Source organism: Cucurbita pepo, chromosome LG05 (genome assembly GCF_002806865.2).
Source record: "Cucurbita pepo subsp. pepo cultivar mu-cu-16 chromosome LG05, ASM280686v2, whole genome shotgun sequence".
Classification (NCBI taxonomy): Eukaryota; Viridiplantae; Streptophyta; class Magnoliopsida; order Cucurbitales; family Cucurbitaceae; genus Cucurbita; species Cucurbita pepo.
The window spans coordinates 9,291,181-9,303,685 of record NC_036642.1 but is presented as its reverse complement, the minus strand read 5'-3'; the positions used below and the strand labels follow the sequence as shown (position 1 = coordinate 9,303,685).

The 12,505-nt window shown below is 37.0% G+C and overlaps 1 protein-coding gene across 2 annotated transcripts; it reads right to left on the bottom strand.

Annotated features, from left to right (window-relative positions):
- Positions 1-723: 723 nt before the first annotated feature.
- Positions 724-10,868, bottom strand: LOC111795434 (flowering time control protein FPA-like). 2 transcript variants are annotated; one of them, XM_023677866.1, is made up of 5 exons: positions 10,589-10,868; positions 10,125-10,448; positions 3,537-4,672; positions 1,969-2,433; positions 724-1,884 (listed from the first exon to the last, which is right to left on the bottom strand). In XM_023677866.1, exons 1-5 carry the CDS (start codon positions 10,589-10,591, stop codon positions 1,191-1,193), a joined length of 2,622 nt encoding a protein of 873 aa, XP_023533634.1. In that variant the 5' UTR covers positions 10,592-10,868; the 3' UTR covers positions 724-1,190. The 2 variants fall into 2 exon arrangements, with proteins under 2 accessions (XP_023533634.1, XP_023533633.1); XM_023677865.1 differs by having other exon boundaries at positions 724-2,433.
- Positions 10,869-12,505: the final 1,637 nt, after the last annotated feature.

Here is a 12,505-nt window from a genome sequence, read left to right as displayed (position 1 = left end):
ATGTAACATAAGTACAATTGTTATTAAATAATTTAAAAAAAAAACTATTTGACAACTCAACCAATTCAACAACTATGACTTTTTTAAATTATTAAAGAAAAGAACAGTCAAATAAATATGATTTTTTTTTAATATAACATGTATAGCTTGGGGAGAGGAGTGAATTCTATTTGAATTGTGGATTGTCACAATGAGATTGTGCCCTAAGAAAGTCATTGAAAATGAGGTCTAATTTAAGTGGGGGAAAATGTCACAACCATATTATGAACCGAGTAGGTTGTGACCCTTACGTTGGGTCGAACAAAGCGATGACCCTCACGTTGAGTCGAACAAAGCGATGACCCTCACGTTGAGTCGAACAAAGCGAAGACCCTCACATTGAGTCAAACAAAACGACGACCCTCAAGAGACGCCCATTCGACTACGCAAGGGCCAATATAGAAGGATGTCATGATACAGTTGAAGAAGATGTGCATTATCCAACACACTATATAACATATGCATTGAAGAGGAAATGAGGCATAAGCAAGATATGGATAACGAGTAGACACGAGCATCACAAATAGACTTGTTGAAGGGCCCAGCAGAGTCTCAAGTCTTAACCTCGAAAGTTGAGGTTCCAAAGGAAATTTAGACTTGACGACGAGTCACCAACCCAAAATTTTGGACTAGTCTAAAAGAATTTTTCAACCCAACCCAACTCAACCTGCATACTCAGAGTACTCGCCTGGCACAAGATGATTATTATTACTTCGAAATTCCAACTCTCCCTGGAACTTCCACTTCTCATCTATTAACTGTGGCAATCTTGGCATGGATTCCAGCAGAAGCAAGGAAATGGAACTCTTATCCCAAGTAGTAATAACTAAGGTACAACAAGATAAGGACCAACAAAATGTCAAGACTTGAAACCAAAACGGCATTACTACCACAAATGGCTCCTGTTTCTAATAGGATTAAAGCAGTAGCAGCTGTGGATACTAACTAGCTAGCTAATCAACATCTTATAAACAGGCTTAATAAAAGGACTTGTTACTTAGGATAACAAATATTACTTCTGGCAAGTGGCCGATGATGCTTATCTCTCCCTTAGAATCTGTTAATTTCTTCACACCATCTGTAGGATGGCTATCCATCCCATACTTGCTGAACTCCATATTAGTTTGTTTTACACGATCAAACGAGCCAGATCAACTTCCTTTTCCTTGATGAATTTGCTGGAGAAGAGCAGCTGCAAGCTGAAGCGTCGCTTGCAGGCGTTTCTGTGGATCTGGTTCTGATTCTCCACCTACATCAGAGTTTTGAACCTGTTGATTATTGCCTAAAGCCCCTGTTGTCTGAATCTCTCTTTGCCCAGCTGGCACGTTCGACATCTGATTCGACATCTGGTGTTGTTGTACATGATGCATCTGTGGAACTTGAACAAACTGAGATGTCTGAGGCTCAGAGTTCATCAGATTATTCTGAAAAGAACCATTTTGGGACCTTGCCAATTGTACAACAGATTCATTCACCTGGTTTCGCTGCCTTAATTCTTCATGCAATGCTGCATTCGGCGTGCTCCCCGACTGCCTTTGATGTCCAAGGAGAGAGGATGCTAATTGCGCCAGTTGGTCGGGCGGCAGGGAGGAAAGAGTAGTTGCTAAAGAAGCTGCTGGTTTTGTTTCTTGTTGAGTTGTAACACTAGAAATCCCAACTGCGTAATTACTGTACCCTGTTTCCTGAATTTCCCTTGGAATGAACAAAGGGCGTTCCTGAATAACAGGATCCTTGTTGGAAGCTTGTGACTGAAAATTTCGAAAATCGACCATTGAATTCTGTAGATGGTGAGAAGACGAGCTCGGTCCCATGGCATTTAGCTGTTCTTGAATTGGATAATCAGGCCTGCACTCAACATATGGGTCAGACAAATTTCCAACATGTGATGAACCATGAAATAACACAGGAGAAGCAGAAGTAGCAACGTTCCTGGGGAATGATGCATTATTGATTCCTGATTTACTGCGATCAGATAAAGATGGTGGTATTGGGGTAAAAACAGCTGGAGACGGCGGTAATTTTGTATATGATGTTTCACTATGTAAAGGTAAAAAATTTGTGTCTTTTGTTTCGTTTTGATAAGGTGGAGGCCTTGCACTGGTACCAGGACGCTCTAACCTCAGAATTACCCCTGAAATGCTCAATTTACCTGGTACTTTGAGCACTTTTTCTGAGAACTCAGATGGTGGTACAAGAAACAAGGTGGTTCTGTCATCCAACTTCGAAACAGCCGCTCGTTGCTTTTCACCGAGATAGTTCATGAATTCATTGTAGAACACGATATCAGAATCGCTTTCAGGTACAAAGAAAACAACCCAAGCACTAGCTGCTTCATAGTAATGCTTTGAAAGCATGTCTAAACCAGTTCTTGCCGTACAGTCTAAGAACTCTGGCCTGCAGAATACGAGTTCAGTTTCACCAGTGATCTATATGGGTTTTAATAGAACTTTTTTAGAAGGCGAGAGAAAGTTTTCCCTTCCAATCATTCGCACACAATTTACAATGAACAATCCAGAATTCCATGAAACTTAAAGAGAGGACAAGAACCAAATACCAGCAGAACCAAATCTGATAGCATAAAACTGAAGGAAATTTTTGAAAGAAATCATCAGAATACTTTTTTTGAAGAAGAAAATCTTCTGAAAAGTTTCCTCTTGTCAGTGAGAAAAAACTTGGAGACTTCAAAACTACAACTACCGTGAAAGGACAAATTATTGCAAGGTAATTAAATCATTTAACCAGATCTTCACTAATAATAGAGGCCAGAATAACAAAAATTAACAGTTTCCTACATGCTTCATCTCCCAGCTCAAATAAAGCATTTTTTAAAGTCAAATGAAACATTAAAACCTGTCTCAAACAAAAATATCATAAACAGAAAGAAAATGAAATCTTCCATTGCCATGCCACTCCCTAAATATACCTTTCATGGAAAAACAACACTGCCCGATGAAAAGCAAAATTAAGATAGGATTAAAGTGGAAAGAAGTGCATCAAGTTACAGGAAGAGGAAGGGATGTGGATCAAATTCTTGTTAATGGCCTTGAGGTTAAATGAGAACAGGTAAAATCAGCATTATAATTTTTTCAGCACTTGATTAAAAATGATTTTAATGGGAACAAAAATTAACAGTTTCCTACATGCTTCATCTCCCAGCTCAAATAAAGCATTTTTTAAAGTCAAATGAAACATTAAAACCTGTCTCAAACAAAAATATCATAAACAGAAAGAAAATGAAATCTTCCATTGCCATGCCACTCCCTAAATATACCTTTCATGGAAAAACAACACTGCCCGATGAAAAGCAAAATTAAGATAGGATTAAAGTGGAAAGAAGTGCATCAAGTTACAGGAAGAGGAAGGGATGTGGATCAAATTCTTGTTAATGGCCTTGAGGTTAAATGAGAACAGGTAAAATCAGCATTATAATTTTTTCAGCACTTGATTAAAAATGATTTTAATGGGAACAAAAATTAAAAGGAATATCAAATACTTACAAAAGCATATCCAGAACCTTTCCCACAGGAAAACAACGGGCACGACAAACAGGTGTTCCTCCCTTTGCAATAGTTCCTTCCCATTTCCACTCTTTTATAGACGACTGTTCTGGATCAGGTGAGAGCCTTTTCCTTGCAACAGCATTCGATGGCAGAGAATCAGGACCCTGAAAATTATCATACGGTTCCCTCCAGTGTTCACTCTTTTCTCCATAAAGGTCAGGCATTGTCATAGGCTGATCAGGCTGTTTATACCCCAGAGGCGGCCCAGACTTCATCTTATGATCAAAGGCCTCTGATCGGGGAAAATCAGGGTATAACTTTGGAATAATACGTTTATCTTGTTCCAAATCAGATATAGGATACTCAGGGAGCTCTTTATCCTGGGGAAAGGGTCCAGTCTTCAATTTCTTGGACCCGGGATATACGTTCGTATCCTCTGGCAAGTCCCATGGATCGTCATAAAATGGACTAGGTTGAGAAAATCTTTGAGGGAAGTTATTTAAATGAAGACCTCTCTCTTTTGTCGGGCTACCATAATGTTCATACCTATCTTCGGATGGACCTAATTTGGATGAGAATTCTCCAGACCTCTTCATTTCAAATGCATTGTTTCCACTGGTCAATAAATTGCTTTTCCTATTAAAACCACGGGAATCAAATTCTCCAGAATCGAAGTTTGAGAAAAGGTGAGGAGATCTTGGAGAAAGAGGTACATTCATTGTGTTCCTTCCACTGTTTGATGATCCAGAATCACTTTTTGCAAAACAAATATGTACTCGGGGATTTCCAAATAGTTTCCCCTGTAGTGTTTCTTTCGCCCTCCAAGCTGATGTCACACCCCGAAAACGAACAAAAGCATACGTCCGACCAGGGAACGTTGTAATCTTATCAATTTCCCCAAATGGTGAAAAGGCCCTCCTTAATATCACTTCATCCACTTTTAACAAAGCTGGAAATCCTATCCATAACACTTCACTAGGCTCTGCATTTTTATCATTCATTTTGGACTTTTCAGGATAAAATTCGTCAGGACTAGCATGTCGTCCCTGTGAGAAGGAACCCTTCGCTCCAAGATATTTATCCTCTCGGTGTTGAGAATAGGCTTCATCACGTGATGATGCAGATGGCTTATCCTGAGAGTAAAATTCTTATTAATGGCACAACAGCCTATGACTGAATAAAATGCTCTGAATTTTAAATTTTCAAAGTTAATAAGAGAAAGGAAAAGAGCTAAGGATGACGAAGATAGGGAATGGAATTTTTTTTTTAGAAGAATAGGAAACAATAACTCTAAACCCCTTCGCCTTCACACACTCAGACACTTGATTGCTTTGGTTGTCTCCCATGTTGTGTTGTGAATAAGTGACAGTTTTTCTTTTCACAGTGAAATGGAAACGGAAACTGACTGAGATATGCTTGTCATCTTATTATGCCAAAACCTTAAGCAAAAAGGAGAGGATTCATGAGTTTGAACCTTTAGAGAATGAGTCTCACTTAGAATCTAAAAAGAGAATGATCCTATTCACAGAGCCAATACAAAATAGACACAAGACGGTTGAATGCTTTATGAACCTCACGAATGGTGGAAAATGGGTTGATCTTGATATAAAGTAAGAAGTGGTTCAAACATTAATACTTTATAACGGCTTTGAGGAACATTTCAATGTTCACTAGTAGTTTTCCCAGTCCACCATTGTAAAGAATATGATGACTAAACAAAAAATAACAAAGCCTCGAGTACTTCAGGAGTTTTCCCAGTTCCCACTATTCCGTGAGATTTATAGAGCTGCCAAAGATTATATATGGTGGAAATGATCCAACTTAGCAATCTCTGTACAAAACTAAAAAAAAGAAAAGAAAAGAAAAGATGTACACTATTTACATACATAGAGACACATACACAGCATTTCCTATGTGTATGAATAATCTATATCACTTTTTGATGTGTAAACGGAAAACTTCTCCAACCTTTTCAGTTGTTTGGAATGAGGAAAAGAGAGAGGACAGTTTGTCCCAACTTAAATCAAGTCAAACCAACAGAGATTACAAAAAGCTCTCCAATTGGCAGATACCAAAAAGGAATAGTTGCACAATCTAGCTACAAGGGAGAAGATTGTTTCCTCAATAATCTGTAAACCATTTTTAAACAAAAATCCTCTAACAAGATTTTCCAAAAGGTAGCCATCACCACACAAAACCGAACCTTCATCAGCTCACATTCAACAAATTTTATAAATATAACTCTTGCTTCATTAGTATTATTATTATTATGAGACATAAAATGCAATATTAAACCAACTCCCAAAACACACCCTAAAGCCATGAAAGGAGTCCCTATGTCAAAGGGGGATGAGTAGTCCCACAGAAGGCCTCCCTAAGCTAAAAAGAAGGAAGGGGTTTGTAAAAATTTGAGGCTGTATACTGGAGACAATCTCAACGGCTCAGAAAAACAACCAAAAGGCCATAGGGACAAGGAGTCACGCAAAAGACCTCCAAACTAAGTTAAATAATTATCCAGTCTAACTATTTAATACCTAAATCAATGACCCAAACATGGGTTTGGAACCAACTCTTTATCGGTGTACCCTGTGCTCAACCCTTGGAATTACTATTCACGATGTTCAACTGATACACCTTTCATTCTCATAATGAAATCAGAGGTTGTCTGGAAACCACTGAGAAAATGAACAAGTACAGATACGTGTAACCAAACATTCATGTGGACCACAGACTTAATCAAGTACACCATACTAGCTGTTCAGGCTCAATATTATATGAGCTGGACTTGCACAAATCAGGCACGAAACGACCGCTCCTTTCACATAATGCAAGCCTCCTCAACCATAAGACTGTTGGTTTGGTGTGTGGTATCTATTGTATGACATGCTGACCATTTAACATTCTTGAGTTCTTTTCAAGTTTTGTGATTAATTGAGCATTAGACTTCTGTGTTTTTATAGTTAGGATAAAATGAGGATATTCTACATATCCTTTTGCCTCACTCCATTCTTCATCGAAGGCCATGCTTTCCTCAGCACTATAAACCCAGCCTACACGGAAATGTTTGCACCTAGATGCTACAAACAACCAAGGCAGTGAAAATGCATTAATTAGGAATATAAGCTATATAACTAGATAGTTTGCTCTGTATTCCTTTATACAACTTTATATATATATATATATATATATATATATATATATATATATAAAAGAGTTTATCATGTTTTGTTAACCAGAGATCTCAGTAAAATGTTTTAAAGTTCTCAATTAGAACTTAGAAGCTGCTTCTGATCAAGGGAAGTTACACATCCCTTACATTCTTTCATTCAATCTCATATATAAAGAAGTGTAAACAAACTAATACAGCTCAGGTATGATGCCAAACAATACTCTTCTCAACTCATGCATATTAGGTACATCACCAGTGCATCTCACAGGTTATATAAGATGTAAGTGTGTGTCCTTAGAATTGCTTTGAGCACAATATACTCACTTAGGCTCCACTGGAAAGTTTATGCACCATATAAAAGTATTTCTCCATTAAATTAGTGTGTTTATTTTAGTCTACCCGGTGAAAATAAGAGATTCCTCTGTGATGTTTAACAAGATTAAACATAAAATGCATTTCTCAATTACATTAGAATTTGACTGTGTTTATTGATGTCTACCTGGTGAGAATAAGAGAATCCTCTGTGCTGTTTAACAAGATTAGATGAATAGTGAAATGAATCTCCATTCCCTATTCAATTTCAATAATGTAACCTAGGGTTCTCAACATGTTTTGAGAATAGCCTCTGCCTTTTCAACATATTTTGAAGAGTCGCAACAATGGCACGTGGAAAGAGAAATTCACTCAAAATTGAATAGTCAGTGTCTATTTATTGATGGATATTGTGCATTCTTTGAATGTCTTTTTACTATTGGGTATTGATCACAGCATACAAAAATCAAAGCAGTAAAAAGTCTTATGAGCTACGTCTTATGAGTTTTGCTGCCTTATGTTACATTGAGTGATCATGTCAAATTGCGAACATTTAAATTATGCAAGGCTTCTATTCAATGATGAGAAGCTGCAAACAATGGACATTATCCACTAGAAGAAAAAGTAAGCTTCAACAATAATTTCAATTTTCCACTGTAATACCACCATTTTTCCCATGCTAAAACCTGTTTCATTGTTATTTGCTACACTGAAACCTAAAGATGCATCAGAAGAAAAATAATAGAGCAGCACTAACTAGGTAAAGAGGAAAAAGGACGATGAGAAAAAGAACTCAAATATAAACTCTCCATTGCTTACATGAAGTTGAACCCAAGTAGTTCTATGACAAACTCTTGATGTATGGCCATCTTTAGAGGTATTTTATACATATTGCTTAGCTGAGAGTGTTAACTTTTGTTGCATCAGAAATATCCTCCCATATGATGATGGAAGATATGGTCGGCTTCCATTACCATCTATAACTTTGTTCATTGCAGAATTTACATCATCAGATTATCCCAATATATCCATTTTCATTAGGTGAAGTATAGTGCAGCAAAGTTAGAGATCATGGATACTTATAAGTTGGTCAAGATAGTTTCCTTTCATCTATGACCTTCTCCGTGAGTGGTACTATTTTCATTAGGTGAAATAAGTATAGTGCAGCGAAGTTAGAGATTATGGATAATTATAAGTTGGTCAAGATAGTTTCCTTTCATCTATGACCTTCTCCCTGAGTGGTACCATTTTCATTAGGTGAAATAAGTATAGTGCAGCGAAGTTAGAGATTATGGATAATTATAAGTTGGTCAAGATAGTTTCCTTTCATCTATGACCTTCTCCCTGAGTGGTACCATTTTCATTAGGTGAAATAAGTATAGTGCAGCGAAGTTAGAGATTATGAATAATTATAAGTTGGTCAAGATAGTTTCCTTTCATCTATGACCTTCTCCCTGAGTGGTACCATTTTCATTAGGTGAAATAAGCATAGTGCAGCAAAGTTAGAGATTATGGATAATTATAAGTTGGTCAAGATAGTTTCCTTTCATCTATGACCTTCTTCCTGAGTGGTACCATTTAAATTAGGTGAAATATGTATAGGGCAGCAAAGTTAGAGATGATGGATACTTATAAGTTGGTCAAGATATTTTCCTTTCATCCATGACCTTCTCCCTGAGTGGTACCAATACATTCCATAACTCATAGTCAAGTAACATTGAGGTTTCTATAATAAGGGGGATCATACCATACTTGAAAGTTTAAATTGGAGTTTGGATATGAAGTGCCTGCCTAATTGTTGGTATATCATGAAGACCTTCAGTACAACCTAGCAGTATCTGAAACTTTTTTAGAGATCCTTCCTTCAAGAACAAACTCCAATCTTCCATATGGCACGCAGTTCTACCATTTAATTGATATAAACATGCACAGAAGCAAACACACACACTTCAATGATACACTATGAGGCAACCCTCTACAACCATGCAAATCTGGTTTGAACTGTCTCAACGGTTGATTAAGTAGATGCTTATGCTGATTTTATGTGAAAGAAGATGAAGTACATTTCTTTCTTTGGACATTAACTCATAAAATTAATAACTTTTTGCATTGTAAATAGTTGAAAGGGTTGTTTCTGGAACTGCAAAAACCCTGTGTAAGTAGCATCATTGGTCTACTTGAGATTTATCAATTTAACAATAGCCTTCGACATAAGGGAATGACAAGTAATTACCATGCCTTAATTTTCGAGATTGACAAGTCATTGATATTTATTATTACACCTGTGAAGCATGTCTAACCCTTTAGTTTAGGATGTGTGAAGGAGGATTGATTAGATCGCAATGACATGAAATGATCACTAAAAGAATGTGCAAGATCCAGGACTTAAAGGATTGTTCAACTACAAATGTACGTCTATTTTTTGTAGCTAATATAAATCATAAGCTCCTTGATCGTAAGCTGTCACATCCCATGTTATTGAAACCACACTTCAAGTGTTTCTATCTTTTCTAACCATACATAAATCAAACTACTCCTTGGCCTAGCCTTTTCTTCTTCTTTTTTACCTGGGGGTATTAAATTAAGCATGTTTGTGATGAAATTGTTGCGTTTGTTGAGTATTCGTCCTTTTGATTGAAGAATGTAATACCACTTGACTTGTATTTTATCATAGTCCTTATGGGTCAACTGAGAATCATAGAAACTGTCAAGGCAGACGAGTGGAAGGCATTACGTATGACCTCGAGCAGATTTCCATTAACATTTTCGGTAATACCAGTTAAGACCTGATTGAACTATATAAACCATTAGAACTTTGCTATTGTTATACTGAGAACTCTGGAGAAGTGGTTAAATTCATGTAGTTCAGTGAGTTTTGGGTTGACTTAGAGCCAAGAATATCAGTGGAGGTCAGCATTGTCTTGAACGGAGTTACGAGAGCACTTGGATTAAGAGTATACAAGTGATTTGAATGGAGTGATCATTTCTCTTACTGTAGTTATTTTCCAAAAGGAAGTTTTATATTTTATCAAAGACGTACAAAAAGGAAACATGGAGAGAATTTGAAGAAAATAACAGATAGAGGAAGTTCGGGCAAGACTAACCGCCTTGGCAAACTCAATTCTAAGGGGATTCCCAGCAAGAGCAAAACCTTGAAGCTCTCTCATGGCTGCAATTGCATCTTCATCCCTTCTGAAATTGATGAAAGCATAGCTACGACTGGGCTGGAAAGCAATACTGTCAAGCTCTCCAAACTGTGAAAAACAGCGGTTGATATCCCGCTCCACCACAACATGAGACAAATTGCCGATCCAGAGATGTCTCGACGGAGGATTACTGCTATTGCTATGCCCAGACTGCGACTTCTCGTCATATCTCGACGAATAATCTTTCCGGTATCGATCCCTTCCCCCATCAGCCCGCCCCGACTAACCATAAAAGAAAACCAGAAATCAAATCAGAGAAACAATCCCATTATCGAACACACATAAAGGCAATAATCAGAAAGAAGATGGCTTGAAGAACTCAACTAATACTAAGAGGTCAAAAAGAAACGAAAGAAACTCACCATTTCAACGTTGGTTTCTGAATTCCAAGCAGAAAACAGCAAGAATCCGCAGGGATATTCAGAATCGCCCAAAAGAAATTGAATGAAACTTGAAAGTAGTAATATCAAACAAAAATTCACTCGAAGTGGAACTCCGTTTCAATTCATAAACAAAATCGAGAGAATAGCAGCTTACAAAGCCCTTGAAGGCTGAGTTTCTTCATCAATGCTCGCTCGAGCAAAATCTCGTCTTCATCGTCGTTAGGGTTCATAATTCAGAATCTTTTATTACAATCCACTATTTATTTATTTATTTATTTATTTATTTAATTCTTTTGCAGTCGCTTTGAACGTGGAATTTTCTTGTCCAATGGTAGTGCCAGCTCAGCCACAATGAAAATGTGGAATTTTCGTCTTCATTTATCTAGTTGGCAATTGGAATAGATTAAGGGTAAATTAAATTAATTACTTTAATAATACGGATTGCTATTAACAATATAATTTAGTAAGTGAATGGGGGCATAATGGTAATTTAAACCACAAACCTCTCCGAATCAGTAGACAATTCTTAATCCTCCAAAAAAAAAAAAATATATGTAGATCAATACCTCAGAAAACTGCATCACGCTCAAGAGATCGATTCATCCCAAGACCAATACTTGCCTTAAACCCCGTAAACGGGAGAACAAGGAGGAGCATTTTGAATTTCTTCTCGTGAAAGGGAAAATACTCATTTCTGAAGCGGTCAAAGGCGGAAGTGGCGAATAGCTTCTATCGAGTTCCCTAGCACGTAGCTTGGTACCTCAACTCTTTTCGGCTCACGTGACGTTGGATGCTTCTGATCAATATGAAGAGGAGGAAAAAAAGTTTATGTCTAGAATTGGGATATCTCGAAAGAGGGTAAATAGGTATAGGGTTCAACGGCATCATACGAGACAATGGGAGGGTTATGTACCTCCTTTAGATATCTCGAGCCCCGTGCTCTTAATGTCGAGCTAGAACAGGAGCTACCATAGAATCTACCATCACACATGAGTACCTTGCCTTCTAATAAAAGCGACCACTAATTGGCATTAATGCTATTTGGGACCATCAATAAAATAAAACATATTATTATTATTATTATTTATAACAAATATTGATGATGGTTCACTAAATGTGTCTATGATAATAATTCTCCATCACATGTTTTTTAAAGATACTTTTCCTCTTTTATTTTTCTTATATTTTTTAAATATACCTTTAAAATAATGAAATGTTTAATATTTGTCGTAAATACTAATAAAAATACAAGGACATGTTATTTGGTTTACCTAAAAAAATAATATCAATTCGAGTATAACTAGATATCAGTTATCATTCTAATGAGGCGATAGTTTGTAGAAAGAAAAAAGAAATATATACATATATATATATATATATATGTCTGTCCTGTTCAAGCAGGTACTGTCCCAGATATTGTCCTGTTCAAGCAAGTATTGTCGTTGTCCTGTTCAAGCAGATATTGTCATGTCCCATTGTCCGTTCAAGCAAGTATTGTCCTGTTCAAGCAGGTATTGTCGGTGTCCTGTTCAAGCAGATATTGTCATGTCCCATTGTCCGTTCAAGCAAGTATTGCAAGTATTGTTCTGTCCCAGATGTTTTCCTATTCAAGCAGATATTGTCCTGTTCAAGCAGATATTGTCGGGCTTTCCTTTCCAAGCAGAGATTCTTTCAAGGCTTCCTCCTTTCAGGGCTTCCCCTCAAGATTTTAAAACGCATTTCGTGGGAGTTTGTATTCTTCGAACTTCAATTTCGTTTCAGTTTATCAACAAAAAGTTCTTTTTCTTACCCAAAAAAAAAAAAAAAAAAAAAGAATTCTTCTGTCGACTAGAAGGAGATATGTTTTTTCTTCTCTTACGTCCCTATCGAAAACACTACTATAGTGCACGTACAACG